Source organism: Heloderma suspectum, chromosome 6, assembly GCF_057233095.1.
Source record: "Heloderma suspectum isolate Gila_16-S chromosome 6, 16-S_ref, whole genome shotgun sequence".
In the NCBI taxonomy this organism is placed as follows: domain Eukaryota; kingdom Metazoa; phylum Chordata; class Lepidosauria; order Squamata; family Helodermatidae; genus Heloderma; species Heloderma suspectum.
Window position 1 is genome coordinate 115,593,134 of NC_139463.1, and position 27,928 is coordinate 115,621,061.

Genomic DNA, 27,928 nt, shown 5'->3' on the forward strand with positions numbered 1-27,928 from the left:
AGGATTGAGCCTGGGAACTTCTGTACACAAGGGACATCTTATACCGCTGACCTATGGTCCCTGCCCTGTCGCTGTCTCCAATCCTGTTTCCCAATTAGTTTCCCACCATCTCCAAAAGCAAAACAGAAAACACAATCCTGCCAGTTTCCCACCCACCTCTGGCAGCAGGTCCATCAGCTCAGCTTCCACATGTAGCTCGTCTTGGTTCCCCCCAAAGTTGACATTTGGTCTCAGAGCTAAGTTTTCCTTGGTTAGGACTAGCCAGAAGGAAGCATTGCAGCGTTGCCCCACTTCTTCCCTGCAACATAACAGGCTCTGGGTTAGGGTTAGCATCAGTAAAGAATTATATTCATCTTGTAAGAATAACTTTCAAAAGAAAAAAGTAAACTTGTTACTGAGACCGAATGACTCAATCCAAGGGAAATTTGCTTCCTTGCCCACTTCCAAGTGCACGTTTAAACCTCTAATACCTTGTACACTGCCTAATAACTTCATAAAGCTCACTCACCATTTCAGCTCTAGAGTCAGCAGGCCTTACTGTCCATGCCATCTTCACAGCAGGTTTGGCTGGCGATGGCCTGACACTGGGCCTTTACAGCAGTTGTGCCATATTTGTGGAACCTCCTTCCAAAAGAGCTGAGGAAAGCTCTCTTGCTCTCTCTTTCATGTTTTTTGGAAGGGGTTTATGGCACATCTCCTTCATCAGTCTTTTTGGTCGTAGTCGTATTTTCAGTTTTAATATTGTTTTGTGTGGCTGTTTCTATGCTGCTGTTCACCTATGTTATTATGCACTGTTGGTTTTAAATTGAATTGTTACTATAAACAGCTTTGAACTTCTCAGAAAAGTGTTCTCCGTAAAGCCCCACCTGGGGACACAATTTGTGGACTCCTTCCTTGAAAGCTGTACAACTGCCCTAATACGAACACACTTAGAGCTGCTAGGTATGGATCTCCCTAAAAGGGGAGCTATAGATGTATGTGCCAGTGGTTGCAATCCACCTTTGCAGGAGTCTCTGAAAGCAAGTGAGTGAAGGGCATTACCTGTATTGGGCCACTGCTGTGGCAGTGGGTTCCTGAGGGTATTCCTGCTTGAGCAGTACCTGCTGCAGTATTCGCTTATCTTCCATTTGAAGAGCACATTTTTCCGTTGCACTATCCTGGTCCACATTGCAGTTTGTCTTCTGAAATGGAACGGTTCTAGCAGCATAGAGTGACACACACATAGAGAGAGACATGCCAAAATTTCACTGAGCATTCATCTGATAAGACTGAGCTTTCCAAATATGGCTGTGTGAAATTGCAGGTGGTCGCTGGTATTTTAAAACAAAATTTGGAATCCTGACAGTTTGTATGGGAGCTTCCAGATGAGGCTTTTATCATACAATCACCCTACCTCATTCATAGAATTTTACAGAGGTCCAGATGACAATGGCTGGGTTCACACAACACGCTAACCCACACTCAGTGGTTGAGTGTGAGGTTTTGTTGAACCGTGGGTTGTTGAACTGTGGGTTATCATGTTGTCAGAATGCAGTGCATTTTTCACAGGGTAGCTTCTTAAACCATTAAGTGTGGCTTGTTAACCACCCTCAAGAACCCAAGAACAAACAAAGGGTTCTCAAGATGACTTTTTTGAGAAAATAAACCACACTGCATGGTTAACAAGCCACCCTGTGGAAAACGCACTACATTCAGACAACATGATAGCCCAAGGTACAACAACAACCCACAATTCAACAATAACCCACACTCAGCCACTGAGTCTGGGTTCGGATGATCACGGGGAGAAAACAAGCCATCGTGGCTTCTTGCTCTGTCCCTGTGCATGCCGCACGCACGCCTGTGGTTTACATAATTTCCTGCGCTGCAGTGCAGGTTGCGTGTCATGTGACCGCAGCACGTGGTATGGCAGGGGTGGCTTTGGACTAGGGATGGCAGAGAAATCTGCTGCGGTCTCAAATCAGGCCAGATTCTCAGGAATCCGACCTGCAGAGTCCACAGCGGAGCGGCCTCACTTGACTCTGCCTCCCCCTCATTTCCCGCAGGGCAGCTGTTAGGGCTGTCGGTGCCATCAGCACCGAAAGTGCCAGCTGTCAAGGGCTTCCTTAACAGCCGGTGCAGAGATCAAGGGCCTCGGTGCCAGCCCCCAGCACTCCCTGGTTTCCTTGAGAGGAAGCCAGGGAGAGAGCACTGGGGTTCCGTGCCAAGGCCCTTGGTCTCCGCACCAGCTGGGTTTTCTTGACAGCCAGCATGGAGAACAAGGGCTTCAGCACAGCCAGCCCTCAATGCCCTCACCCTCACTTCCTCTTGAGGAAGCCAGGGAGAGAGTGCTGGGGTGCCACACCGAGGCCCTTGTTCACTGTGCCAGCTGGGTTTCCTTAACAGCTGAAGCAGGGAACAAGGGCCTCGGCGCGGCCAGGAGCAAACCCACCCACAAAATCCAACGGATGCAGCAAGATTCCTGAGGAATCTGTGGGCCCCCGAGTGGCCCGGATTTTCCCCCCATGCCCCCCCAGACTGGAAGTTGCGGAGTTCATACACCCCTATTTTGTACCCACCCTACAACCCACGACATGCAGTAGAGGTTGTAGGATGGGTACGAAGCTACCACACACTGGGTTCGTACGACACGCCAACCTGCGCTGCAGCACAGGTCATTCTGTAAATAACGGGCACATGCACAGCATGCACGGAGGTTGGGGGAGAAGCCACGATGACTTCTTTTCTCCCTGTGATCGTCCAAACAGTCTCTGAGTGTGGGTTAGTAAGTTGTGAACCTAGTCAACGTCTTCAGCTTGTAACCCTCTGCTTTTCGACTGCTTCTTCCATCTTTTTTATTCCACAAAAAATCCATTGAGGAAGAAAAGATGGAATAATAATTGCACTATGTTTTTGACTAGTAGCTGTAGGAGCTCTCTGTCTGGAAGCCCCGAAGTTTTAAAGCAAGCTTCCAGCCCTGATTGCCTCCTAGTTTCCCACTTTTCACATCATCATTATATTAAAAACTAACAAAATAAGAGCAAAAGCAAAGGGTTTTTGACTGCTTCTTCCATCCTGTGAGACAAAGGAGGACAAAGAAAAGAAACAGGACTTAGGTCTTCACATTATTAGAGGTCAGCTTTGTGTAAGTTGCAGTGGCTTCCAATTGGTCTCCTAGTATAATTCACGGTGCTCATTTATCACCTATCGAGGCTTAAATGGGACCAGGCTATTCGAAGGATCCTTCTGTCCTATGAGACTGCCAGTGTATCGTTGGAGTCCTTGCTCCACACTCCGTTGCTTCAGTGGCTCACCTGGCAGGGATGCCAGTAGCTGGCTGAGAAGACATTGTGTTTCATCCAGCTGGGCTGTCTTTATGAGGAGGCATCATTTGTTTGGGTTTCTTTAAGTACAAAAATACTCATAGCCATTTCATTTCTATCCCCTCCACCTTGTAAAGACGTTCAGCCTGTCTCGCTCACCTTTCTGGCCTCTGTAGCATCCAAAGAGTGAGGCTGACAAGGAAGACCACACAAGTGCCCAGGGTGTAGTTGTGTTTCCTATGCCAGAAACGGAAGAACATTGCAAACATCAAGTCACAAAACTGCTATAGTCCTGCTTCTTCTAGAGTGCTGTAGGTCCTTCAATTGTGTCCTGTTCTGCTACAATGCGAACTTGTACCAAAAAGCCCGAGTTGTTTCAGTACATCTGTTTGAAAAAGTAGTCAAATTTCAATCCCTGTTCCTCTTTGCTTTATCCACAAATTTACTCCCATAAAATGTCATGTATTTCAGCAATGCACAGCAACACACAGTGGACATCATGAACACAATGAACATTACAGTTCCCTGAACTATGGTGGCAGAAGACAGTTGGCAAGTTCATCATCAAAGAAACCAATTCAAAATTTTATTTCTATCCGCAGGAACCGTGCTGCCGGATCTAAATTGCATGTGTAAATCATCTAATTACATTTACACCCACAATATTGCACAAATTGCCCTATTTATGGCCGCGACTTTGCGCAGATCATGATTTACATAAATATTTACATCTGCAATTTTGCGCAAATCGCAAAAGCCAGCAAAGTTCCTGATTTGGGGAAACTGATCCACTGCTCAGATGGCAAAAGCAGGCCAAGTTGGGGTCACAGTGGGGATCTGTCAGACCGCAAAAGGGCTGGATTTCCCCGCAACAGCCATCCCTAAGGTGGACTAGCAAAAGGCACCCCCACCCCACCCACAGGCCAGACAAGTTATTATGGCAGCTAAAGAGAATATCCCACAAGTGCCTCTATCTGGCAATCAAAATTCAACAGTACATTAAATAATTTTCAATTTGCTGCCCTTTCGTGATGCCCAAAAGCAACTACCTGAGAGGGTAGCTGCCTTAGGCAGCCGATGCTGGGGGAAGGAGGACAAGCCCAGCTCTGCGCCCCCGAAGCTAGTCTGTGCTGCCCTCAGCTGCGGTGAAGGTCCTGTTGCAAGTGTTAAAGTAATATTTAAGTGCTAGCCCGGTCAGCTTCTATACATGGAATGGGCGGGGAAGCCATCTTGACTCAAAACTCAAATAGCAAAAAATCTTGGCCTGCCCACCATGCTCAACATTAGATCACCAACAGTGGCCAGATAGATTTCATATAGAAACTCACAAGAAATCAAGTCAAGTCCATTGACTGCTTATAACCGCAGATCACCACAATATAAATCTCATGAGGATGGCATGGCAGAGACAGCCATATCCAGGTGTCATTCCCCGGGACCTGGCAAACCAAGCTATGCTAGCCACAGGGAGGAAGAAAGGGTGGGGAGCTAACTGATTCAATATATTAATGATGCAATGCTCCAGTTTTCTGATGCAAAACGTTATTACGTTACAGAAGCACTCAGTGCGTAACACCCCACAGAACTAAAACCAGTTGCTTCCGTTCTGCAGCGCAAGCGTTCAGGCCGGCACTTTACCCACCACATCGCGTAACCCTGTGCAATGAGCCCCCTGCGGGGTTCTGGGTGGGCAGCCCGGTTTGGGCCTTGCCGGAGGAGACTGAATGGTTCTGAGGAGATTCTGAGGAGACTGGGGGTGAGATCTGAGGAGATGGGGAGAGAGAGCTGAGGAGATTCTGTGGAGACGGGGAGAGAGACCTGAAAAGGTTCTGAGGAGATTCGAGAGAGAGGACAGAGAGATTGAGGAGATTACAAAGACCGAGGGAGACGGGACTGAGATGGAGAAAAGATCTTGCAGGAGAGAGCAGCTGCCACCTTCTGCAGCATTTATTCAGCAGCAGCTCCTCCACCATGGTGTGGGACACAGCTTGAGGCCTACAACTGTGTCCCAGGACTGCAGCCAGAGACTGGCCTGGCAGACTCTATCTGAATACTCTCGCCCTTGCCGAACTCTGTTGTTGGACTCTGCTGGTCTCCGAACTTTTTTGATCATGCACCCCTATCAGTAAAAAAAATTTGAGCGCACATCCCCAATATATGTATATTTATTTACAAATGATATACATGTACTACTGTACTGATATATTATGTACATTATAAAGCATACACAAAAATAGAAATTAAAAAAGGATGACATAAAGATGAAATAAACAATATTTTAAAAATAATTTATTTTATTTATTAACAGTACAAAAAACCTTTTTGCTGTCACTAAAAAAAATAATATTTTTTAGTGAGAGCAATGTAATTGAATATGCTTCATTATTTTTGAAAATCTTGGTATAACACTTTGTGATACAGCGATTCGAAGGTCTGGTTCTAAGTGCAGTTTATTTCGATACTTGGTTTTAATGGCTGTCATAGCTGAAAAGGGCACCCCACAAAGATACGTAGATCCAAATAGAAGAAGTGCATCTTTAGCTGCGCTTACGAAATCACGATACTCATTTTTCAATCCCATCCACCAATTTTGCTAAGGGTTTTGTTGAAATTCAGCTAGTAATTTCCATCTTCCCTGATGTCAATCAGTTGTTCTTGCAAACTAATCAGAAGGTGTTGCATTTTTATATTTTTTAGAAATGGCTTCAAAACCCACTGAAACTCTTCATCTGGAAGATCTTTAAACATGTTAGAAAATTCCGTTTCAAAGTTTTTTAAGTGTGCAGATATGAGAGTTTTTATAGGTGACACACATCATTTTTGGCAAAATCACAGGCCGATGGAAACGTTTCCAAACATCCATTTTCAAAATGCTCTCTCCATAGCATGGATTTCTTTTGAGAAGCAGTTACTTTCTCACTCATTGTTAAAATGTCACCTTTACCTACATTAAATGTGCTTACTTTTTCAAAAATACCTGCTAGGTATCATACTACTGACAGCCACTTGTCATCACAGAAAAGATCAGCAAATTTGGAACAAATTTGCTCTCCTTTGGCAGGATGGCAGGTGCTCCAGTGCCACAGCCAAGCAAGCAGCTACACCTTCCTCTGCCATGCCTGGCAGAGACTGGCGCAGATGCTCTCAGTGGACACGGCAGAAGCAGGATAGGACTGGAGCCGAGAGAGAAATGCCATGGAGATTCCCTCTCTCCTCCCATCCCATCCTGCTGCCTCCACCACCACCATCATTGCACACAATGGCAGCTCGTTGGAGTGGCAGGGGACTACTCAATTATCAGGCGGCTCGCACACCCCAAAGGATCGTCTTGCACACCCCCTGGGGTGCGCATACCCCACTTTGGAGACCACTGGCTTAGAGACTCACTTTAAATTATATATTTATTTACTTTATTTATTTATTTGTGCCTTTGTGTATTGCCTTTTCTGAAACCAATCAAAGTGGCTTACAAAAACTTCAGAAACTAAAAACCATAATCATGTTAGTTGTTCCTCTTACTTCCTCCACTCTCAGGCTGTGTTTCCACCAGCAATTTACTCCAACCTGGCTGCGCAGTGAGGTCACTGTGTTTCCATGACGTTGTGGTCATTCAGCGCCAGCCCCGCATTTTAATGCAGAAAAACTGCTTCTTCTGAGATTCGTTATAGTCCGACTATGCCAGCTTACTTCAGCTCCATTACTGACCTGTTTCCACAACTGCACTGGATTTGGTATCATAGGCCTGCCCACGGGGTGTGTAGCCTTTGTGGATGTGTTGCTCTGACTTCGTGACCCAACCCTTTCCCTCCCTGTTTTTTGGAAGTTTCATTGCCATTTTGGAGCAGGATGCTGAGGGACCAATTTTTAAAACATCACTGAAAATAAGCACCAGAATACAGCCCATGACCCGAGTCAAGGGATGTTTTCTCCCATTGTGCTGAATGAAGCTTGCCCTCTCAATGACCACAGAAATAACAGAGAAGCCCCTCAATTGACACGGCACATATCAAAGCCCAATTATCAAAGCCCAATTCCTTAAATGGGATTAAGCTCGGTCTCGAGGCTCCATTACCTGAGGACGTAACTCCTTCAAAGCTTCCATATAGAGATCCTGTGCGTTAAAATGGGGGATGGTTTCCATCTCTTTCCCACAAGAAACCCATTAGTGTCTCCTCAGAAGTCACTCCCATTGTGTTGAATGAGTCTTGCCTTTGAATGCCCTCATCAGAACTTATAGAGATTCCCCCTCAATTGAAATGGCATATGTTAAAGCCCAGTTCCTTAAGCAACCAAGTGATTAAGCGACCAAGTGGGATTATGGGGCTCCTATGAATTGCCTTAGGAAGAAAGTACTTCACAGCTTCCTTATAGATATCCTGTGGGTTACAATGGGGCCTGGTTTCTGTCTTTGTTTTTACTGCTGTCTTTCCCCAAACAAACCCATTACTGTCTCATCAGAAGTAACTCCCATTGTGGTCAATGAGGTCCTCTGGGTTAAAGTGGGGGCTGGTTTCCCTCTGTGTGTTCTCCCCCCCTCCCATTTCCCAGCACAAGCATATGTGTGTCTACTCAGAAGTAACTCCCATTGTGCTCGATGAGGCATGCTCCTGAAATGCAGGTGCATCTGGATTTTCAGGGGAAAAGAGAAAGGGGGGGAGAGGGGGGAAGCCTCTCTTCACAGCAAATCTGATTCCTTTTTTAAAATCCGGTACTCCTCCAGTAGCTTCTCCTTCCGTTGTCCTGGAAACACAGCCGAGGAAGCGGGAATACTGATGAGGTAATCAGACCCAATCCAGACTCCGCTCAGACTCCACCCAGCCATCAAGAAAATAATTCAATTAGAGCTCAGTGGAAATAGCACAGAGCCCCAGGCTACAGCGATGATAAGCCAGGTCTTTAAGGGCTGTGGAAACAGGAAAAGGAAAAGATGCAAATAGGGAAACTTACAACAAAGTTGCAAGCAAAGTGAACCGACAGCATGGAAACATGCCCCCAGTTAAATCAATCCAAGCTCTTGGGACTTTTCTTTTGTCCCCCCGCCCCCAATTCTGTTAAGTTATCCACTGTTTCTTCCCCCTACTTCCTTTCAGGCATGGTGTATCACCCAACGCTTCAGAGGCCAAGTGCACTGCCTCATAGCAATAAAATACAGTATACATATAAATGGATAAGGAATAGGGTACGAACCCCACAGTAAGGTTTGGGTCAACCCAGATCATACATTGACACAACTTGGAGACTGTGACCCTCAAGATGCCCTAGCGTGGTGTAAAGCCCAATGCTTAGTTTTGGATCAAAACACTGTCAACTATACTGTTGCCATGCCAGTAATAGCCAATACATATTAAAAAAACAACAACAGACAAACAATTGGGGGCAGCAAAGGTGACAGTGTCTTTCATCAAAGCAAAGTGTTGGGCCAGAAACTTTTCTGGTGTGATAGGCAACGATCTCCTGGTTGCATCACTGTATGAACTGGCGTGGCCCAAAACCTATTGTGGAGTGCCTCCAGCCCGCCATTCCTTATCCATTTATAGATATATTGGATTTTATTGGCAGGTGCACACTGAACTTGTCAGCATCAGTGTCTTGTGCCAGATGTTATTTATTTTGTTTTACTATGAGCCGTTTAAGCAAATAAATTGAACTGAACTATCAGTCCTGGTAAACAGCTGATAGCAGGGCTGCCATGTAATTAAAGAATATTCATAATCTGCCTTTTAACAGATTGATCTGTGTGCTTATTTTCTTAACATCTTAATATTTAAACATCTCTGTAAACCAACAAACCATATGAGAAAGTCAGTAATTCACAGGAAGGGTGTAAGAAGCCGATGTCACACAAATCATCACACAGTCCAGGAATAACAACTGCAATTTCCTCTTACAAAGACCAGTAAAGGGTAGCAGAGAGCATAATGAAACAAGTGTTTTGTGGCTGCTGATTCATATTTGGTGGGGAAGATAAGCAAGTTTTGAAGAGAAGTGCTGGCGCTTTTCCCAGAAGTAACCTGCCTGGACGTAGTCAAATTCATCAGTTTACAGTGCAATTTGATGCAGGTTCACTCAGACGTAAGACCCGTTGAGTTCAGTGAGATTTACGCCCAGCCAGCAGTGTCAGCTCCAGACTTTGGGAGCCCTTGAGCAAGAGGCCTTCCCCGAGTAGATTCACCTCCTTGCCACTGTCACCACTGCCCATTTGTTTGCCCTGGGTCCAGTCCATAGCACCACTGTCTAGAAAGGGAGGATACGGCAAGTAGAGGTTCCTATACCTTTTCCTTGCTCTTATTTATCTATAACCCCTTGTTTATAGTATTCTCTAGGTACTTAAAAACAAGAACAACATTGAAATACAATATAAAATAACAAACATTGTTACTTCATTTGAAATGAACAGCGGCGTTTCATATGAAAGAAATGCTGAAATTTATTGAAATGTGAGATAACGAAATGATGGAATGCTTATTGTTCATGCAGTTATATGACTTGCGCAAATACACCTTTGAAAGAATAAAACGCATTTAGAAAATTGCATTCCCCCACAGAATGGTTATACATAAGGCCAAAGCAGGTGATATTAAAGCAGTTGTCTTCCATTTTCAGTGTCCCCGAAATCTTCAGCTCTTACAGCATGGATGCTAGAAACAAAATGGCACAGCCACTTAAAAATTGTAAAATGAACACATTTCTCCTGTAATGAGCAAAGAGGCAAGAAGAGAAGGGGGGCATACAGGAAGACTACAGGACAATGACATTTGGAACCCTCATAAAACCCCATGAACAAAGCAAGCACCACTTTAAAAGCCTTGTCTAGAAGAACCCTTGGTTTCAGCAGGTTCCCAACAATTTAGGACCCCAAGAAAAGCTTTTTTTCTTGGAGTCAGAAACTCTTGCCAATCTACTGCAAATCATGTAGAGTCCTGCCAGTAGATCCTGATCCACCTTCTGCCCACCCCTGCCCTTGATGGCTAGTGGCAACATTGCCAAACACATCTGGCAAATACAGGTAAATTTGGCCCAAGACGTTTAGGGGATATTTGGGGAAGATTACTTATCTTCCCTCCAGGTATTATCCTGGCACTGACAGTAGAAGCCATTTCCACCTAGGAGTGGTTCTTCACTTTTCCAGGATGCAGCCTGCCACTTTCTCACACAATGCTACAGGATGGCCTCTCAGAATGCACTGAGCCTTCTAGGAAGTAACTATGCACATTTGGCAAATCTACCTACTTTTGGTTATTTAAAGGAGCCAAAGGGAAAGGGTGTTTACTACAGACAGCTATTTTTCTAGGAAGCAACCAGTTACTAAACTATGTGCCTTAGATCACATGGTTAGGCTCACCCCACTCCTCCGTGTGGCAAGGCATTCTAGGGTCACAACACTTGGCCTGGGTTGGTTTCCTTTCAGGTCACAGGAAGCATATTGGTGTTTTCTAATATTTGCACTGCACTGTACTTATTAACATGTGTCCCAAGAGCAGCAACTGCATTTTTAAACAATACCAGCACAGTGGTGCCTCACAAATGATTGGGACCCCAATATAAATCCTACCCTCACCTGTCTGTCCATGGTTCAGGTAATTCTCCCTCTCTCACTGACACTTGTCAAGTCGTAACCGCAGCACACCTTTCGCATACATGCCTAGATAATATGAGAATTCACTGGGCATGGCATGTACACCAGCCTTGGGCAACACGTTATCATAGTAGTGATGAGGGATGGGCTGATCAGCCAGGTCATGTGGGAAGGGCCAGAAACCATAGAGGGTGATGTGCTCGCAGACCTCCAAAGCCATGCTGACGAACATGAAGCCGGAGGAAAGGCGCCATGGCTTCAAGCCTTTCTTCTTCCAGTAGTTACTTAGGTCGCCCAGGTAGTGTGGGTTTATGAACAACGCTTGCTGCAACAAACCAAAGTCCTCCATCGTGTACAGAGCACGGTAGGCGAGGTCACTCAAGCCCACGAAGGAGAAAGCAGGGATGAGGAAGAGGGCGTCCCTGTAGGGGTACAGAGCATTTGCAAAAGGCTTCCTCCGGGCCTGCAAGTTCTTGTATCTGCAGGAGAAGAAAAATGAAAGGACAAGGAAGGCCCATTCAGAAAATAAGGAATGCAGGTGGCCTTATTATGTATATCAAGGTTGGGCAAACTTTGGGCATAAGGAATCTATGGTGCCTATACATTAAAGAAAACCCCCGCAGTCCTACCATTGTGGAGCCTTTCCACGTTTATTGCAGGCTCCCAGACACCGATCATGCTGAGAGGGGAAGCCTTTACTTTTCAATGTTCCATACATCTCAGTGAAACAACGCCATCTAGTGGCTGTCTTAACAGCACAACCACAACTATACACAGTCGGGAAAATCCAGGATATTTTAATAGTCATTAACATGACTAACATTATTAAACATCATTAACATTATCTTTGTAACATGGCATAACTGGGAAATACTGCAGGATGTACCCTGGAGGGTGACAATGTAATGAAAAGGACCCACAAAAGTCCATGAGTGACCCACCACTAGTGCACGATAAAAACCTCGTGGGATGGTGCCCCTGTTGTTGTTGTTCAGTCGTTAAGTCATGTCCGACTCTTCGTGACCCCATGGACCATAGCACGCCAGGCCTTCCTGTCCTCCGCTCTCTCCTGGAGTGTGCTGAAGTTCATATTCATTGCATCGGTGATGCTATCTAGCCATCACATCCTCTGCTGTCCCCTACTCCTTTTGCCTTCAATCTTTCCCAGCATCAGGGTCTTTTTCAGGGAGTTTTCTCTTCGCATTAGGTGGTCAAAATATTTGACCTTCAGTTTCAGTATCTGTCCTTCCAATGAGCACTCAGGGTTGATTTCCTTTAGGATTGACTGATTTGACCTCCTTGCAGTCCAGGGGACTCGTAAGAGTCTTCTGCAGCACCACAGTTCAAAAGCAGCAATTCTTACTCTCCAGTTAAAAAGATCCCAGTCTACATAGGGAATTTACTGTGGTGCTACTGCGCCTCACACATAAGCATGACAGATGGCATTACACCTAATCTATATCAGTCCCGGGTTTTCTTGCCATAAAAACACATTTTCGCGAAGTCCTTTTGTTTTCCGGTTACAGCAACTTCCATGAGTTTTGGGAATCGGTGTGTCCTAAACTTTCAGTACTACTCTGGGGGGAGTAGGAGTGGCTTCAGCTGCGCAAGGAGGAACAAAAGTTGCATCAGCTAAGGGTGGACCCGACAGGAATGGAAGGAGTTAACCTTCCCTGTCAGCTTCACCCTCCACTGACCATCTGGGGTTTGCTTGTTTGTTTTTTTATGTGCACCTTTGAAAAAAGAAGGAAGGAAACTTGTTGATGTCCTGTCGTTCAGTTACAGGACTCTGCCCACATATGCATGAAACAATGCAATTTCTCCTGATGTTTGCCTGGTGACAGTGGGTTTTCCCCAGGTATACACCACATTAGCTGGCAACGTCTGCCACAGGAGGAGCAAATCCAAAGTGATGAAACTCCAGTTTTAATTGGAATCTCCTCAGAAAGCATCTCCGTGTAGGCTGGGCCCAGGTAGCAGCTGATAAGAAAGAACCTTCAATGCCTGAGAAACCCCACTCTTAGAGTTCACACTGCTGGGCTACATAGATAAAGAAGCTGACCTGATATAGGGCCTGGCATAGGGTAGCCATATGTGAATGCAGAGAGTCTTTTGTGAGGTAAATGAGGGGTGGACAGTATCTGGGCATGCCTGGTTTTTTGTGGTGCATAAACGCTTCTAGGTAGAACTGGTATTTCTTAGTTTATATTAAATTAACCATAATTCGTTGTTATCACACTGACCCAGCAAGCCAACTGTATCTTGCAGAATAAGCAAAGTTCTACATTTTCCCCACCCCATCTCCTTACTTAAGATGAAGTATACTGGGGTTGATGGTCACCAGGCCTGTCTTGGTTCCCACATCTTCAGAGAAATTCATGGGAGGCAAATTGAACCTGGATTTGGGGGAGTGTGGAAAACACGCATCAAAGTCAGTGTCAGCTCTCCTGTAAATCCTCTTTTCCTGTTCTGGATCCTCTATACAAAAACAAAACAGTGGGTAGATCTGCTGGTATGTTGTTTAAGCTTTTCTGAAACAAACATCATTTGTTCACCCAGTTTTCATGGAGAATCCAGGTAACATTGCTGCCAAGCAATTACATTCTAGAGTTGTTGTTCTCCCATCGTTTTAAAAGCCTGATTTATGATTGCTCCTTCTTTGTTTCTTTTCAACCTAAAACATACCTCAGTAAACATATTAGGAATTTGCTTGTGGGCATTGTAAAAGTTCAGCAGTAACCACCCCTGCAGGGAAAATTGTAGTATGTTTACTCATTTTGCAAAGCTGCCTTGTGGAAGCACCATTTTAATTCTGCTTCCAGCTATTTGTGGAGAAGCAGTGTCTCACTAGTTTTAAAAGGCCCAGGAGTGGAAGCAGCTAAGTTGTCAGCCTAGTCAGTGACTGGATGACAAACTACAAGGGTGTCCTATGTAAGGTACTCTGACTTTTGCAAAGGAAAAGTGGAATATACACTAACATGGAATAAATAAACAGTCCTCAATTTTAGCTTTAGAGAGGTCCGATAGATCACTGGCCAAGTGCATGCAGAAGGTCCTAGGCTCAATCTCTGACATATCCAACTAAATAACTGCAGATAGTAGAGCTGGGAATGGCCTCTCCTTGCCTGAGACAATATTTGGTGAAATGGACCAATGGTTTGTCCCTGTAGCTGATTAGCTGGGCTCAGTAGCAGGCCTCAGTGGTAAAGCAGATGACTGAAAAATCCCTATCTGAAAGCTTGGAGAGCTGCTGCCAGTCAGTGTCAACAATACAGGGCTACATGGACAGATGGTCTGACTCAGGATAAGGCAGTCTCTTATGTTTCAGAATAAGGCTGCTTCCCACATTCATCTATGTAGAGTAAGGAACCAATGTTCCCTATGATCCCATCCACCTGAAGTGCTGCCAGTCGCTCTCCGAGAAAAAAGTTACCTGACTACTAGATCAGCTGAGTCGATTTCCTGCCCACAGCGGCTGTTTCGTAGGATTCCACCATTGCCCACCACTGCACAATGCCTATATTGAGTGCTTGAGAAGGGTGAGCGCTAGATGTTGGGTTTGGGGGTGGGGGGAGGGGAGGGGAAACAGAATTTAAAATGTTTACATTTGTTGAAACTCTTAAATATAAATATACCAAAGAATATTACATTTAATACATAAGATCATTCAAATTACAGAAGTGTATGCAGTTGAATATTATCCTGGGATTTAAGATTCCAACATGTTGCAGACATAACCCATCTTTCTATGGTTCTGTTCCACATGAATCACAGTGTCCCGTGTTCTACAAAACCAATCCCACACAGCCAGAGCAATGGATTCCTTCCAATCAGAGACAATAGGAATCTTGACTTCTTTCGACAAGTTGGACACCTTTTCATCATCATCCAAGTTCTAGCACACATGACTACCACTAGATCCTCTGGTAATTAATATCCCGTAATTTGTTTGATGAAGTTTAACACATTTCAAAATGAATATTGTAAGGCTAGAAAAGTTGCAGACAAGGGCAACCAAAATAGGGGAGACATGACAGAGGTTTATTAAATGAAGCATGGTGTGGAGAAAGTAATGAAATAATGTTTTCTCCTCTCAAAATGCTAGAGTTGCTTGGCATCCAATGAACCTGATTGACAGTTAACTCAAGACAGACAAAAGTCAGTCCTTCTTCATGCAGCACCTCATTAATTTATGGAATTCACTGCCTCAGTATATGATAACTGCTGTTACCGTAGATGGCTTTAAGAGAGAATTAGACAATTCAAGGAGGATAGGTCTATCGATGGCTATTAATTATGATAAATAGAAGCCCCAGGTTCAGAGGCAGTGCACCTCCTAATAGCAGTTCCTGAGGAGGGTCAACAGTGAGAGAGAGCTTTTGCAATCATGCCCCTCTTGTTAGGTTTTGGGATGCCTTGGGCTGGCCATTGTAGAAAACAGGATATCAGACTTGATTGTGGGTCCACAAGGCCACTGTCAATAGCAGTCCAGAACAATGATTCCAACTGGGGTGATGGGGTGGTGGTGGTTTAGCCTCTTCCCTCCTCTAGCAACCCCAAATAGGCAGGATTGCTGATTTCCCAAGGCTAATGATAGTGGGAAAACCAGTTATTCTGATCAGGATCACTGAGAGAATGACTTATTATTATTATTACATTTCCATACTGCCCAATAGCCGGTATTGGGCGGTAGCCTTCTACCACTGGGGGTCCTTCTTCCTCCCCCGATGACCTCAAAGCAGCCCATCCTCTGTGAGCTACACTAGCCTAAAGTTTCACATTTAAAACAGGGCTTTCTGTCTCCATTATAAACGCAGGATCACAACGAACTCCCTTTACACATGCTTCCTTTCCTCCCTCCCCTTTCCCCCTCCTACTCCCCCTTATCCGAGTCTTCCATAAGTTTCATTGATCTAGCTCCTCTTCTTGCGGGCTTTCCTCTTTTCACAAGAAACTCAGGCAGAACTCAAGCGCTGTAATTTGTTAGCTCATTATCTCCGATCTTTTAAAAAGCGGAATAGAGGTCATTTAGTGCAGAAGACGCTCTGGAGGTTCATGACATCATCTAAAGGGCCCACAAACTTCAGTGAGTAACCAATTTCAGTAGCAGGATAAAAGCTCCGTGTGAAGAAGCCCTGTGTCCCTCTGACCTCCAGCCTACACTGGATGGGGCCTCGGGGCTGAAAAGTTTGTGCACCGCAGGGCTTGATGGATTTTTGGTCTGAACCTGTAAGGATTATGTTCCGTTAACACAGGCCCAATAAAGGTGAACAAATTACCAAGTGATTATGCTGTGGTTTTGCACAATCATCTGTATTAATGCAAATATACTGTCATTTTTTCTGCCATGCCTTCTAATATGTGGTAGAGGTTGAAGGCTTTATGAAGTGGTAAACCTCGCCTGGTAAATTGGTTGTCTTGATTAGTAATAATCTTGGACAAGATATTCCTGAGAGCTGGAGAAGTCTCATGGAGTTGTCTTTTAAGGAGCAGTTTGGCTGCAATTCTATACACATGTCTTCTCCAACCTCCCGCCCTCGAGATGCTGGCTGGAGGATTTTTGGAGTTGTAGTCCCACACATGTGGAGGGCATAAGGTTGGGGAAGGCTGCTGTACACACTTACTTGAGAGTAAATCCCATTGAATTCAATGGAGCTGCTGTCTGAGTGGGCATGCATAGGACTGCACAGTTTGTATTCCCTGCTTTTCCTCCATGGTTTCAGATTTAAGCTGAAGATTTCATCTCCTCCCACCCCGAAGTACTGTTTACCTATTTTGAAAGATTTAAATATTTCTGCTCTTTTGAGACATTGTTAATCATGTACTCAAGTTGGAGAGGGGCTCCAGCAACCACCTGTGGCATCTGGTGAGTATCTACCTGGCCCATTTGTCTGCCTGCCTGCTACTCCTCATACTGTTTGCAAGCGGAGTCATTTCCACCTGCAGCTCCAAGGGATGTGGCCCAGCATGGGGCTACTTAGCTGCCGAAACCCAAGGCAATGGCCTTGGGCATGGCCTGAAGGGCATGGCTTGTTTGGTGCCCATTTGTTGCCAGTGAGGGCAAGCATATATACATGATTTATTTTATTTATTTTTATTTATTTATTTCATTTCTATACCGCCCAATAGCCGAAGATCTCTGGGCGGTTCACAAAAACTAAAACCAAACAACACACAATAAAACAATTTAAAATATATAGAACATTAAAACCACAATATAACAATACAACCACAATAAAACCTAGCAGCAGTACAGGAGTTTAAAATACAGATTTAAAACAGCAAAGATAAAAATTTAGAAAGCTAAAATGCCTGGGAAAATAAAAAGGTCTTCACCTGGCGCCGAAAGGAGTACAATGTAGGCGCCAGGCGAACCTCACTAGGGAGCTCATTCCAGAGCCAGGGTGCCACAACAGAAAAAGCCCTCCTCCTAGTAGCCACCCGCCTCACTTCCTTTGGCAGGGGCTCACGGAGAAGGGCCGCTGATGATTTATTTATTTATTTATTTATTTATTAAATTTATTAATCGCCCATCTGACTGGTCACCCAGCCACTCTGGGCGATGTACAACCCACCATAAAACAATTTAAAACAATAAAATTTTACCATAAACATTTTTTTTAAAATACCCTAACCCACCCCAAATGCCTGCCTGAACAACCACGTTTTTAATGCACGACGGAAGCTCATTAAAGAGGGGGCATGATGGAGTTCCCTAGGGAGGGAGTTCCACAGAGTGGGGGCCACCACAGAAAAGGCCCTCTCCCTCGTCCCCACCAGTCTAGCTGTCCTGGCTGATGGGACAGAGAGAAGGCCATCCGAGGCTGATCTTGTTAAGCGGCCTGTCTGGTGTTGCTGGAAGCGCTCCTTAAGATAGGCTGGGCCGAAACCATATAGGGTTTTAAAGGTCAAAACCAACACCTTGAATTTGGCCCGGAAAACAACTGGTAACCAGTGCAACTCCTTCAGCACTGGAGTGATGTGATCTCGCCGGCGGCTGCCTTTAATCAGGCAAGCTGCCGCGTTCTGTACCAGCTGCAGCTTCCGAACCGTCTTCAAGGGTAACCCCACGTGGAGCGCATTACAGTAGTCTAAACGAGAGGAGACCAGGGCATGTACTACCGATGGGAGCAGATGGTTGGGAAGGAAGGGGCGCAGCCGCCGTATCAGATGGAGTTGATATAGCGCTGTCCGGCTCACAGCTGACACCTGAGCCTCCATGGACAGCTGGGAGTCCAAAATGACCCCCAGGCTGCGGACCTGGTCTTTCAAGGGTAGCCGTACCCCATTCAACACCAGGTCAACATCCCCCAGCCTCCTCTTGTCTCCCACCAAAACTACCTCGGTCTTGTCAGGGTTCAGCTTCAGCTTATTCCTCCCCATCCAGCCACTCACCATCTCCAGACATTTGGACAGGGATTCTACGGCCAACCTTGGTGAAGATTTGAATGAGAGGTAGAGCTGCGTGTCATCCGCATATTGATGACACTGCACCCCAAACCTCCTGATGATAGCCCCCAGTGGCTTCACATAGATGTTAAATAGCATCGGGGAGAGGATGGAACCCTGTGGCACCCCACAAGTAAGTGGCCACGGGTCCGAAACCTCCTCTCCCAGTGCTACCCTCTGGTACCTGCCGGAGAGGAAGGACCGGAACCACCGCAATACAGTGTCTCCAATGCCCAACCCCTCCAGGCGGTCCAGGAGGATACCATGGTCAACGGTATCAAAAGCCGCTGAGAGGTCGAGGAGAACAAGGAAGGAGCATTCACCCCTATCCAGAGCCTTAAGATGATGATCTTAAGGTCCGGGCAGGCACATATGGGAGGAGGCGATCCTTCAGGTAACCTGGCCCCAAGCCGTTAAGGGCTTTGAATGTTAACACCAGCACTTTGAATCGGGCCCGGAAATGGACTGGCAGCCAGTGCAGCTGGAAAAGTACTGGCGTAATATGAGCTCGCAGGCCAGTCCCTGTTAACAATCTTGCTGCCCTATTTTGGACCAGCTGAAGTTTCCGGACCATTTTCAAAGGTAGCCCCACATATAACGCATTGCAGTAATCCAGACGAGAAGTTATCAGAGCATGGATAACTGTAGCTAGGCTATCTCTGTCCAGATAAGGGCGTAGTTGGTATACCAGCCGAAGCTGATAAAAAGTGCTCCATGCCACTGAGTTCACCTGTGCCTCAAGTGACAGTTCTGGATCCAAGAGCACCCCCAAACTACGAACCTGATCCTTTAGGGGGAGTGCAACCCCCTCCAGAACAGGTTGAATATCACCTAGCCGGGCAGACGAACCACCCACTAACAGTACCTCCGTCTTGTCTGGATTGAGTTTCAGTTTATTAGCCCTCATCCAGTCCATTACCGTGCCCAGGCACTGGTTCAGAACAGCCACTGCCTCACCTGGGTTTGATGAGAAAGAGAGGTAGAGCTGGGTGTCATCCGCATATTGATGGCACCTCAGCCCACACCTCCAGATAACCTCCCCAGCGGTTTCATGTAGATGTTAAACAGCATGGGAGATAAAATAGAGCCCTGTGGAACCCCATGGCACAATTGCCATGGCACAGAGCAATAATCCCCCAGCACCACCTTCTGGAATCGGCCATCCAAGTAGGAGCGGAACCACTGTAGTGCAGTGCCTCCAACTCCCAACCCAGACAACCTATCCAGAAGGATACCATGGTCGATGGTATCGAAAGCCGCTGAGAGGTCCAGGAGAATCAACAGGGTCGTACTCCCCCTGTCTCTCTCCCGGCAGAGGTCATCCTACAGGGCAACCAAGGCAGTTTCCGTTCCAAAACCAGGCCTGAAGCCCGATTGAAATGGATCTAGATAATCCGTTTCATTCAAGAGTGCCTGGAGCTGTCCTACAACCACCCGCTCAAGCACCTTGCCCAGGAAGGGGATGTTGGCCACTGGCCTATAATTGTTAACATCCTCTGGGTCCAGGTTAGGCTTTTTCAGGAGTGGTCTAATTACTGCCTCTTTTAAAGCAGCAGGCACCACTCCCTCTCTCAAGGAGGAATTTACAACCTCCTGAACCCAGCCGGACAACCCCTCCTTGTTTGATTTAATAAGCCATGAAGGGCAAGGGTCAAGCACACAAGTGGTCGATCGGACTTGGCCAAGCACCTTGTCCGCATCCTCAGGCCTCAGTAACTGAAACTCATCCAATAAAACTGGACCAGACGGTGCTCTGAACGCCTCTACCAATGGAACTGCATTAATGGTGGTGTCCAATTCATGACGAATCTGAGCGACTTTATCCTCAAAGTGCCGCGCAAACTTGTTACAGCGTGCTACCGAGGGTTCCACCATCTCTCTCCCTGGCCCAGAATGTAACAGGCCGCGAACCACTCGGAAAAGCTCCGCCGGACGACACTGAGAAGATGCAATGCTGGTGGAAAAGAACTGCCTCTTTGCCACCCTCACCGCCACAGAGTAGGCTCGATAGTGGGCTCTTACCTGTGTTCGGTCAGACTCAGCACAAGTTTTCCTCCACCTGCGTTCTAGCCGTCTCCCCTCTTGCTTCATTGCCCTCAGCTCAGGTGTATACCAAGGAGCTGGCCGGGCTCTGCTCAGAGGGAGAGGGTGCTTGGGCGCGATCGTGTCAACCGCCCGAGTCATCTCTGCATTCCACAGAGCGACCTGGGCTTCGACAGGAGCATCAGCCATACCAGCAGGAAAATCCCCCAGAGCCCTCTGGAATCCATTAATCTCCGGGGGCGGACCATTTTAATAGGTCCCCCACCCTTGCAGAGGGGAAAGGCTGCCAGAAGTCTAAACCTCAGCAGGAAGTGATCTGACCATGACAAAGGGACAGATGTTATTTATTTACAGTTGATTTAAGGAAGGAGCAGCAGTGCATCTACTTGCTGCTTTCCGAGGCCCATGCTTGTTGGACTGGTTTTTTCTTCAGCCCATACTAATAAGTTCAAAGTTAACATGATATTTCTAAAGTTATGGCTGAGTAATGAGAGCACTGGGTTTGATATGCATATATTATAATTCATGTTGATTTTAAGGGGTGAGATTACATACAAAGCATTTCACAACTTAAAAACAATACAGTAAAACAATAAAACAATGTTTTCCTATTAGAAAATGAACACCTCCAAAGAGAGCAGGAAATTAATTTATAGCTGTCTTTGAAACAGCACCATTATCAGTATGAATATAGTGTTATATGTGTTAGAACATCAAACATCTGAGTTCCTTAAAAAAAAACAGGAAGAAGCGGGAACAAAAAATTGCTGCAGCAATACATGTGGCGGTGTGGGGGTTGCACCCTATAGCAGGGGTGGACAAATCATAGATCTGGATCTACTGGTAGATCTCTAAGTAACTTACAGTCATTGGCAAGGAATACTGACTCCCACTTCTTATAGCAGCAACAAAATGATCCCACCCCCTGCCAAAAAAAAGAAGAAACCCTACTGAAATGAAGAGCTTAGTGAACCAGGAATGGATTTTTGTGGAGAAGGATTGTGAGCTGTGTTCAGTTCTAGTAACTCAACAGAAACTCCTGGGCTCAGAATTCTATTCATTTGTCCAGTGGGGCTTGCTCACAGGTAAGTGTGCACAGGATTGCAGCCTATAGGTGGAGCAACAGCAACTGCAGAATACTACAAAGCCAGCAGTGTTGGTCTGTATTGCTGCACCTGAACAGACATTTTAGAAATGAGCAAATTTCTCCATTTAACACTTGGTACATTATTCGTCTATATGAACCCACTGTCTTTCTCCAAATATTTATGTTCAACAAGCTGATACCCAACAATATTGCTGACTTTAAATTCCCCCCCCCCCAGTAAACCAGACCTGCACCAGTTTCTGAAGAGGAGCCCTCAAAAAGTAAAGTGATGAAAAATTGATGTCTGATCATCTTGAAATAAAAAGATTGTGGAGTCGAGGTTTGAAGACACAATTGGAATTTGTACAATTTCATCTCTGACCTGTCTTGTCATGACATCCCTGAGAGGTGTGTTGCACCAAAGTAGCATTATGGTTGGACTGATTATAGAAATCCATGGTGAATAGGCCAACGCATCCTTTGCACATACATATGTGTGAAGCTCTCTTATACAAAGCCAGACCACTGACTGGCCCATCTAGCCCCACAGATTGCCTATTTTGGCTTGCTGCCGCCCTCCAAAGTCTCGGGCAGGGTCTTTCCCAGCCTGCTACCCATGATCCTCTACCTGCAGGTGGCAAGGATTAAACCTGGGACCTTCTGCATGCAAGGCATGTGTAAGGTGGCCATGTCTCCAACTCTGCAGAGGACAATCCCGTTTGAAGGGCTGTCAGACAGCAGTCCTCTATAGGGCTGTCCAGTCGAAGTCTCATTGAAAGACAAAGAACCCTAAGAAGGGAGAGCAGGGGCTTTCAAGCTGCTCACCAACAGCAGCACTTGGATAGCGACTAAGCAGGCGCATAGTTCACCTGGTCAGTCTTCCCCGCTATGGTGAAATGTATGGAATTTCTGTTCAAAATACAGCCGTTATTTCTGTACTTGCATCTATACTTCTAAATTAGCACATGCATGTTTTTTGTGCAAACCCATATCCTCTTTCGTCCTCTTTGTAGGTGATGTGTTTTCTCTTTTTTGACCATGTGGAAGTGGCCACTTTAGGTCTGTGCTGTACTACTCCTTGCCCTGTTGGTTGCTGCTCCCTTCCTGCCCCTTTCCCCACCACCAAAAGCAAAAATAAATACAATTCCCCACCTCCGGCAGCAGGTCAAACAGATGGGCATTCACCAGCAGCTTCTTGCCTTTGTTCCCATCGAAGGTGATATTTGAGCCTAATGGTGTGTTTTCCTTGGTTACTACTAGCCGGAAGGAAGCATTGCAACATTGCCCTAGTTCTGCCCTGCAAGGGGACGGAAGAAGGGTCAGGGTTACCCTGGGAAAGACAGTTTATTCTCCCCAAAGCCATGGAAAAAGACAAGAACCTCCCAACCCTGATCTCTGGGTGTCCCCGGGAGGATACAGTGTGTGTATTCCTCCCTTGAACACTGCCTGCCCTAGAGCGAACACACTCAAGGGGTCCTATACCCTGCAGCTCTGAAGCAGGAGCTCCCTGCAATTGCAGCTCATCCCCACAGGTGTCTCTCTGAGCAGGTGAGTGAATGGCATTACCTGTATTGGGCCACTGCTGCAGCATCCGGTTCCCAGGGACATTCGTTTGTGAGCAGCAGATGCTCCAGTATCATCCTATCTTCTATCTTGAGTTTCCACTTTTTAATCAGAACAATCTGCTTCTTATTGTTCACAGTCTTTTGAAAGTGAACCCTGCCAGCAAGAGAGAGAGGGCAAAAGGCTGTCTAGTATTCATCCAATCGGTATTTGTGGAAATATTACATTGTCGCCTTGAAAAACCCCTATAGAGATTGCATGCTTGTTCTTTGTGTTAAAATATGCTAGAGACAATAATAGTAATAATAATAATAAGTATTATTGTTCTACAGTAGGGGATATCGCCAATTCCAAATAGGCATCAACAGCGGCAGTATGTGAAATAGGAGGCTCAGGCAAACAACTCACCATTCCTGTTCCAGAAAACTCAATCCCACTTCTTACACCAGTGTCATATTTTCACACCCCAGTTCTCCAAGCAGTGCCAACTCTAGGGGTGCAGGCGTTTCGCAGGATTTCATTTCCTTGGAATGAGATCACTGGAGGCTTATGGTGTTTTTGTGATAGAGGGTTTATTTACATATATGCACGGGTAGAGCAAAAGTGGAGATTTGGAGCAGTAACCCTCCAGCAGACGCTGCTTCCCCACAGCGTTTCTAAGGGGCTTGTGCACCCTAAACCCTAAACATACCCCCAGAGCTCTAACTCCAGCCTCTAGCCTAGTCTCATTTGAGTCTCTCCCATTTGCAACTACCAAAATTACAAACTTGTTCCCCCACTTGCCTGCTGCCACCAGGCAGAGGACAAAAGGACGTTAACCCTTCCATTGTTGCAGTCACAGAATCACTGCTTTGGAAAGGACCTCCAGGAGATGATCCAGGTGAAACCCAAATCTCATTATAATATCACCCATAGAATGTTAATAACATAGCACAGCTTCAGTGTTAGTTGAGCCAAGAGGGACAAAAAAAAAAAAAAAGATCCTCATATCGGGTCTAGAGACAGGAGATGAGGTGTGGTGTGGTATACAGAGAAGGTGGAGAGACAATGAAGCTTTAGGAGACAGAAGTGATTGAGGGGTGGGAATCCAAGGCGGTGGCAAGTAGGGTGGCCCCTTACACATGACCCAAAATGCGGAAATGCATTGCAAAAAAGAGGACAAAAGATAAAGATTTGCATAAAATTTGCATGTGCTACTTTATATGTTTAGATACCAATTTAGAAATACGATACATTTAAATAAAAATACAATACATTTCACCATTGTGGGGAAGACTGACCAGGTGACCTGAGTTCCTTCAGAGACCTGTTTCGCATGTAATGACAATCCATGCCTTTAAAAACCAGTGAGTTGTCAGGGATGGGCAGGTTTGTGCTTGGGTTAGCTTTTAAGCAATCTAGCAGTCCAGGTTCACATGTCATGTTTTACAATCTAGGAATGAGCCGATCGTGGCTTGGGCTGTAAAGCAGAAGGGGTGGGCATGCTGCAGGCAGTATGCCCACCTGTACACAGCAACCCGTTTTTAAACTGATGGGTTGTCATTACATGTGCCCAGGGCCTTAGACTCCTGTCCAAGTACTAACTGTTGATGGACAACTTCAAGGCCCACACTGTCACTGCTTACAGTTCTTTATCACTGAATCAGACTTGGACTGGACAGCCTTTCAAATAGGGGACTGTCCTGTGACAAGTAGGATGTATGGCCACTCTAGTAGGACCACAGCCAAAGGGGGGGGGATTTCATATATTGAGCCAAAAGAGCTACCAAATATATCCTTAGGAGACAGTCCCACTTTCACTAAACACCCTCCCCAAGCAGCAATGCTCACCTTCCTGAGAGATTCTTCGTTTCCAGTAACCAACGCAGTTCCTGACATTTCGCTAGTCCTTGTAATCTAGCCTGCTCTCTGGAAAACAAGTCCCATGTAGGACTGCAGTTAATTTGAGAGCTCCTAATCATTGATTAGGATAATTGATTAATCATTAATCAATTAATGATTAATCAATTAATGATTAATCATTAATCATAATCATTGATTAGGGGCCGCGGTGGCTTAGTGGTTAAGACGCTGAACTGCAGACAGGAAGGTCGGCAGGTCAGCAGTTCGAGACCCGAGTGCTGCGCGACGGAGTGAGCTCCCGTCTTCAGTCCCAGCTTCTGCCAACCTAGCAGTTCGAAAGCAAGAAATTGCAAGTAGATAAATAGGTACCGCCTCGGCGGGAAAGGTAACAGCGTCCCGTGCACCTTGGTGTTCAGTCATGCCGGCCACATCACCACGGAAGTGTCTTCAGACAGCGCTGGCTCTTCGGCTTAGAAACGGGGATGAGCACCGCACCCTAGAGTCGGACACGACTGGTTGGGGACACCTTTACCTTTTTAATCATTGACACCCTCAATGTCCCTGACATTGGTTGACATTGGTTGACAATGTCTCAATGTCAGGTACATGTCCCTGCCCCACTGCCCCACCCCACCAAGTCACCCTTCCTTTGGTATGTTGTCCTGCTGTTCAAACTAGTAGCATCTAAAGGTATTGAAGACCTGTGAGTAGTCCACAGGTCTTTTACTACAAATTTAGGGAAGCTTGCAGCATGTCCCTCTCCTAGATTCTGCCCTAGCTTTTGAGTTTCCACTTTATTGGGTATATTTACCAGCAGGAGTGTTGCTAGGCACTTAAATGCTTTGGGGGCCAGGCTCATAGGTCACAAATATACAATTTCATATATATATATATATATATATATATATATATATATATATTCATGATTTCCCTGGGATTCCTCATTGGGGGAAGAGCTTGAACCTTCACAGCCAGATGCCCCCAGGGAAAAGGTTGCCTCATAGGGCCCTGGGACTGCTCAACATAGTCCTGTGCCCTCCGTGGTGATACCTTCAGATCTGCCTCCCTGAGAGGGAGAGAGTTCAGCTTCTGAGCAGAAGGGGATGCTGAACCACCCCCAGGCCCGAGAATGCCGACACCAAAAGATTCGGGCTAGGACAGTGGCCAGGCAAAGGAGTGCCTGAAGAGGGCTCCTCAAGAATAAATGCTCACAAGTAGATTTTTGACAAAGAGCTTCTGACATGACTCCCATAAGGAACCTTGGACTGCCTATGACTGCCCCTTATACTAAATCCTTATATGTTACTGTGCTCTGAGAACTTGCTGGCTCTGACCTTGAACTGATTTGACCTTGCTACTTGACTTCTCCTTGGCTGATCTGGACTTTGGGAAGTTTCAACTTTGGACCATTATTCCCTATCCAAGTTCAAGCCCCTCTAAACAAGATATATATATATGCATATTTAGAAATAGTTACAAATATTTTTTTAAAAATTCACAGGAAGCAGTGCCAGCCAATTAATTTCTCATCCAAATAAACTAAAAATAAATTATTCAGTTAATTTGCACCCCGCCCCCAGTTAATCCGAAACCAATGGAAAACATTTTCTAAGCTTAATTGCCATGCAGAGGAATTTGGGGGGTCTTGCAGCATGTAGAAAAAGTTAATCATTCCCTCCCCAGCTGCCACCCCTCCCCTCAAAAATTGCCTGTTCACATGGCAATTAAGCTGAGAACAAAAAAACTATTTGCACCAATGGATGCTCAGAGCTCTGTGGAATAGATCTGGGGCTCTGAGGAATAGCAATGCCCCCTATTGACCAGAATAGAACTCAAAATGTCAGGAGCCTCTATTTTCTTGAGGTATCCTTCTATCTAATGTTCAGACTCAGGAGAACCTCACGTTTTGTAGAAGTACAAAAAATATTTAGGGAAAAACACTAAGGAGGGAGCCCCCAAAACAATCCAAAGAGGACTGAGTGAGCTCTTTGGCACAGAATGGTGACTGAACTGTTGGGAGGAGGAAAAAAGAAAAAGCAAATGGGAGAAGGAATAGAGTGGAGTGGCAGAAACACAGAACAGCAGCATTTTGCCCTGGGTTATTTAGTTGCAAGTCCCACTTTTCCAGAAAGTGTAAGAATTCTGAAAGAATTCTGAATGCCAGGTGAGCAGGAGTTTCTTGCTTCATTTTCTGCATTTTTTCTAGGAAAACAAGCACCAAATATACATTCAAAAATTAAACTTCCCATGAAAGAAAGAAAAAAGACACCCGAACTCTCATTTGAAATGTTTAGCGCTTTTTTATTTTTTGCACAATTGTAAAACTCCCATTTAAAAATGGGAATCATGTTTTGTTTTCAGTTTCTATCATTTATGTCCCCTGACCTGCAATTTTCCATAGGCACTCAAATGTTGAACAATTTTGAAAAACATGTTTCAAGATGCAGAATTCTTGACCAGATTTGAAATGCAGCAGAACCCAAAGGTTACCGATATGTTGGAACCAATAATGGAACTGAGCTGCTGATCATTTAAAAATGCATTTTTTAAAAATCTATCTGGCAATGAAAATTACTTTTCTTCTGTCTTCAGTATCTTTGCTACAGGAACTGCCTGAACTGATTTTCATGAAATGAGCTTTGGTCCATCAGTGGCGCACAAAGCAAGAAAAGCCAAGTATGCACTACCTAAAATCCTGCTTTTCTTGCTTTGTGTGTCCCTGACAGGCCAAAGCCAGTTTCATCATGAAAAACGTCATCAAACACCCCATAGGTGCTGCTCAGCCAGTGAGAGAGGGTTGTTCCCCACCCGTCAATGCTCCCTGCTCAAGGAAGTTTACTGGAAGTGCTGAATTAAGCCCCTGTAGTTTACCCCACCCCTCTCCCCTCCCATCCAGCACTGGGGTGAATCCCCATCCTGTATCTGGAGAAAAAGCAAACATCGCAGCATGTTCCCCATGAAGTCATACTTGAAAGTAAGGGAGGCTTACTCCCCTGCTTGAGACTGCAGGGGAGCAAGATTTACTTCAGAGTAAACATGCACACAAGGTGGGGGGGGTTCCACAGA

At 45.6% G+C, this 27,928-nt stretch overlaps 1 protein-coding gene and 1 pseudogene across 3 annotated transcripts in view; both read right to left on the reverse strand.

Moving 5' to 3' along the window:
• LOC146342677 (alpha-N-acetylneuraminide alpha-2,8-sialyltransferase-like) overlaps positions 1 to 9,525 on the reverse strand; it is a 29,461-nt pseudogene extending 19,936 nt beyond the window's left edge. Inside the window, exons 1-5 of the transcript XR_014784017.1 lie at positions 9,405 to 9,525; positions 4,945 to 5,065; positions 3,462 to 3,539; positions 1,042 to 1,197; positions 157 to 298 (exon numbers count right to left, since the gene is read on the reverse strand). The product of XR_014784017.1 is annotated as an alpha-N-acetylneuraminide alpha-2,8-sialyltransferase-like (transcript). The remainder of the gene's footprint in view (positions 1 to 156; positions 299 to 1,041; positions 1,198 to 3,461; positions 3,540 to 4,944; positions 5,066 to 9,404) is intronic.
• Positions 9,526 to 9,707: 182 nt separating this feature from the next.
• LOC146342678 (alpha-N-acetylneuraminide alpha-2,8-sialyltransferase-like) overlaps positions 9,708 to 27,928 on the reverse strand; it is a 59,630-nt gene continuing 41,409 nt past the window's right edge. For both annotated transcript variants that reach the window (XM_084806208.1, XM_084806209.1), the window contains exons 4-10: positions 24,851 to 24,928; positions 23,024 to 23,176; positions 22,610 to 22,754; positions 14,312 to 14,424; positions 13,188 to 13,274; positions 10,861 to 11,357; positions 9,708 to 9,940 (exon numbers count right to left, since the gene is read on the reverse strand). In XM_084806208.1, coding sequence (XP_084662334.1) covers positions 10,895 to 11,357; positions 13,188 to 13,274; positions 14,312 to 14,424; positions 22,610 to 22,754; positions 23,024 to 23,176; positions 24,851 to 24,928 — 1,039 coding nt within the window. In that variant the 3' untranslated portion in view covers positions 9,708 to 9,940; positions 10,861 to 10,894. The remainder of the gene's footprint in view (positions 9,941 to 10,860; positions 11,358 to 13,187; positions 13,275 to 14,311; positions 14,425 to 22,609; positions 22,755 to 23,023; positions 23,177 to 24,850; positions 24,929 to 27,928) is intronic.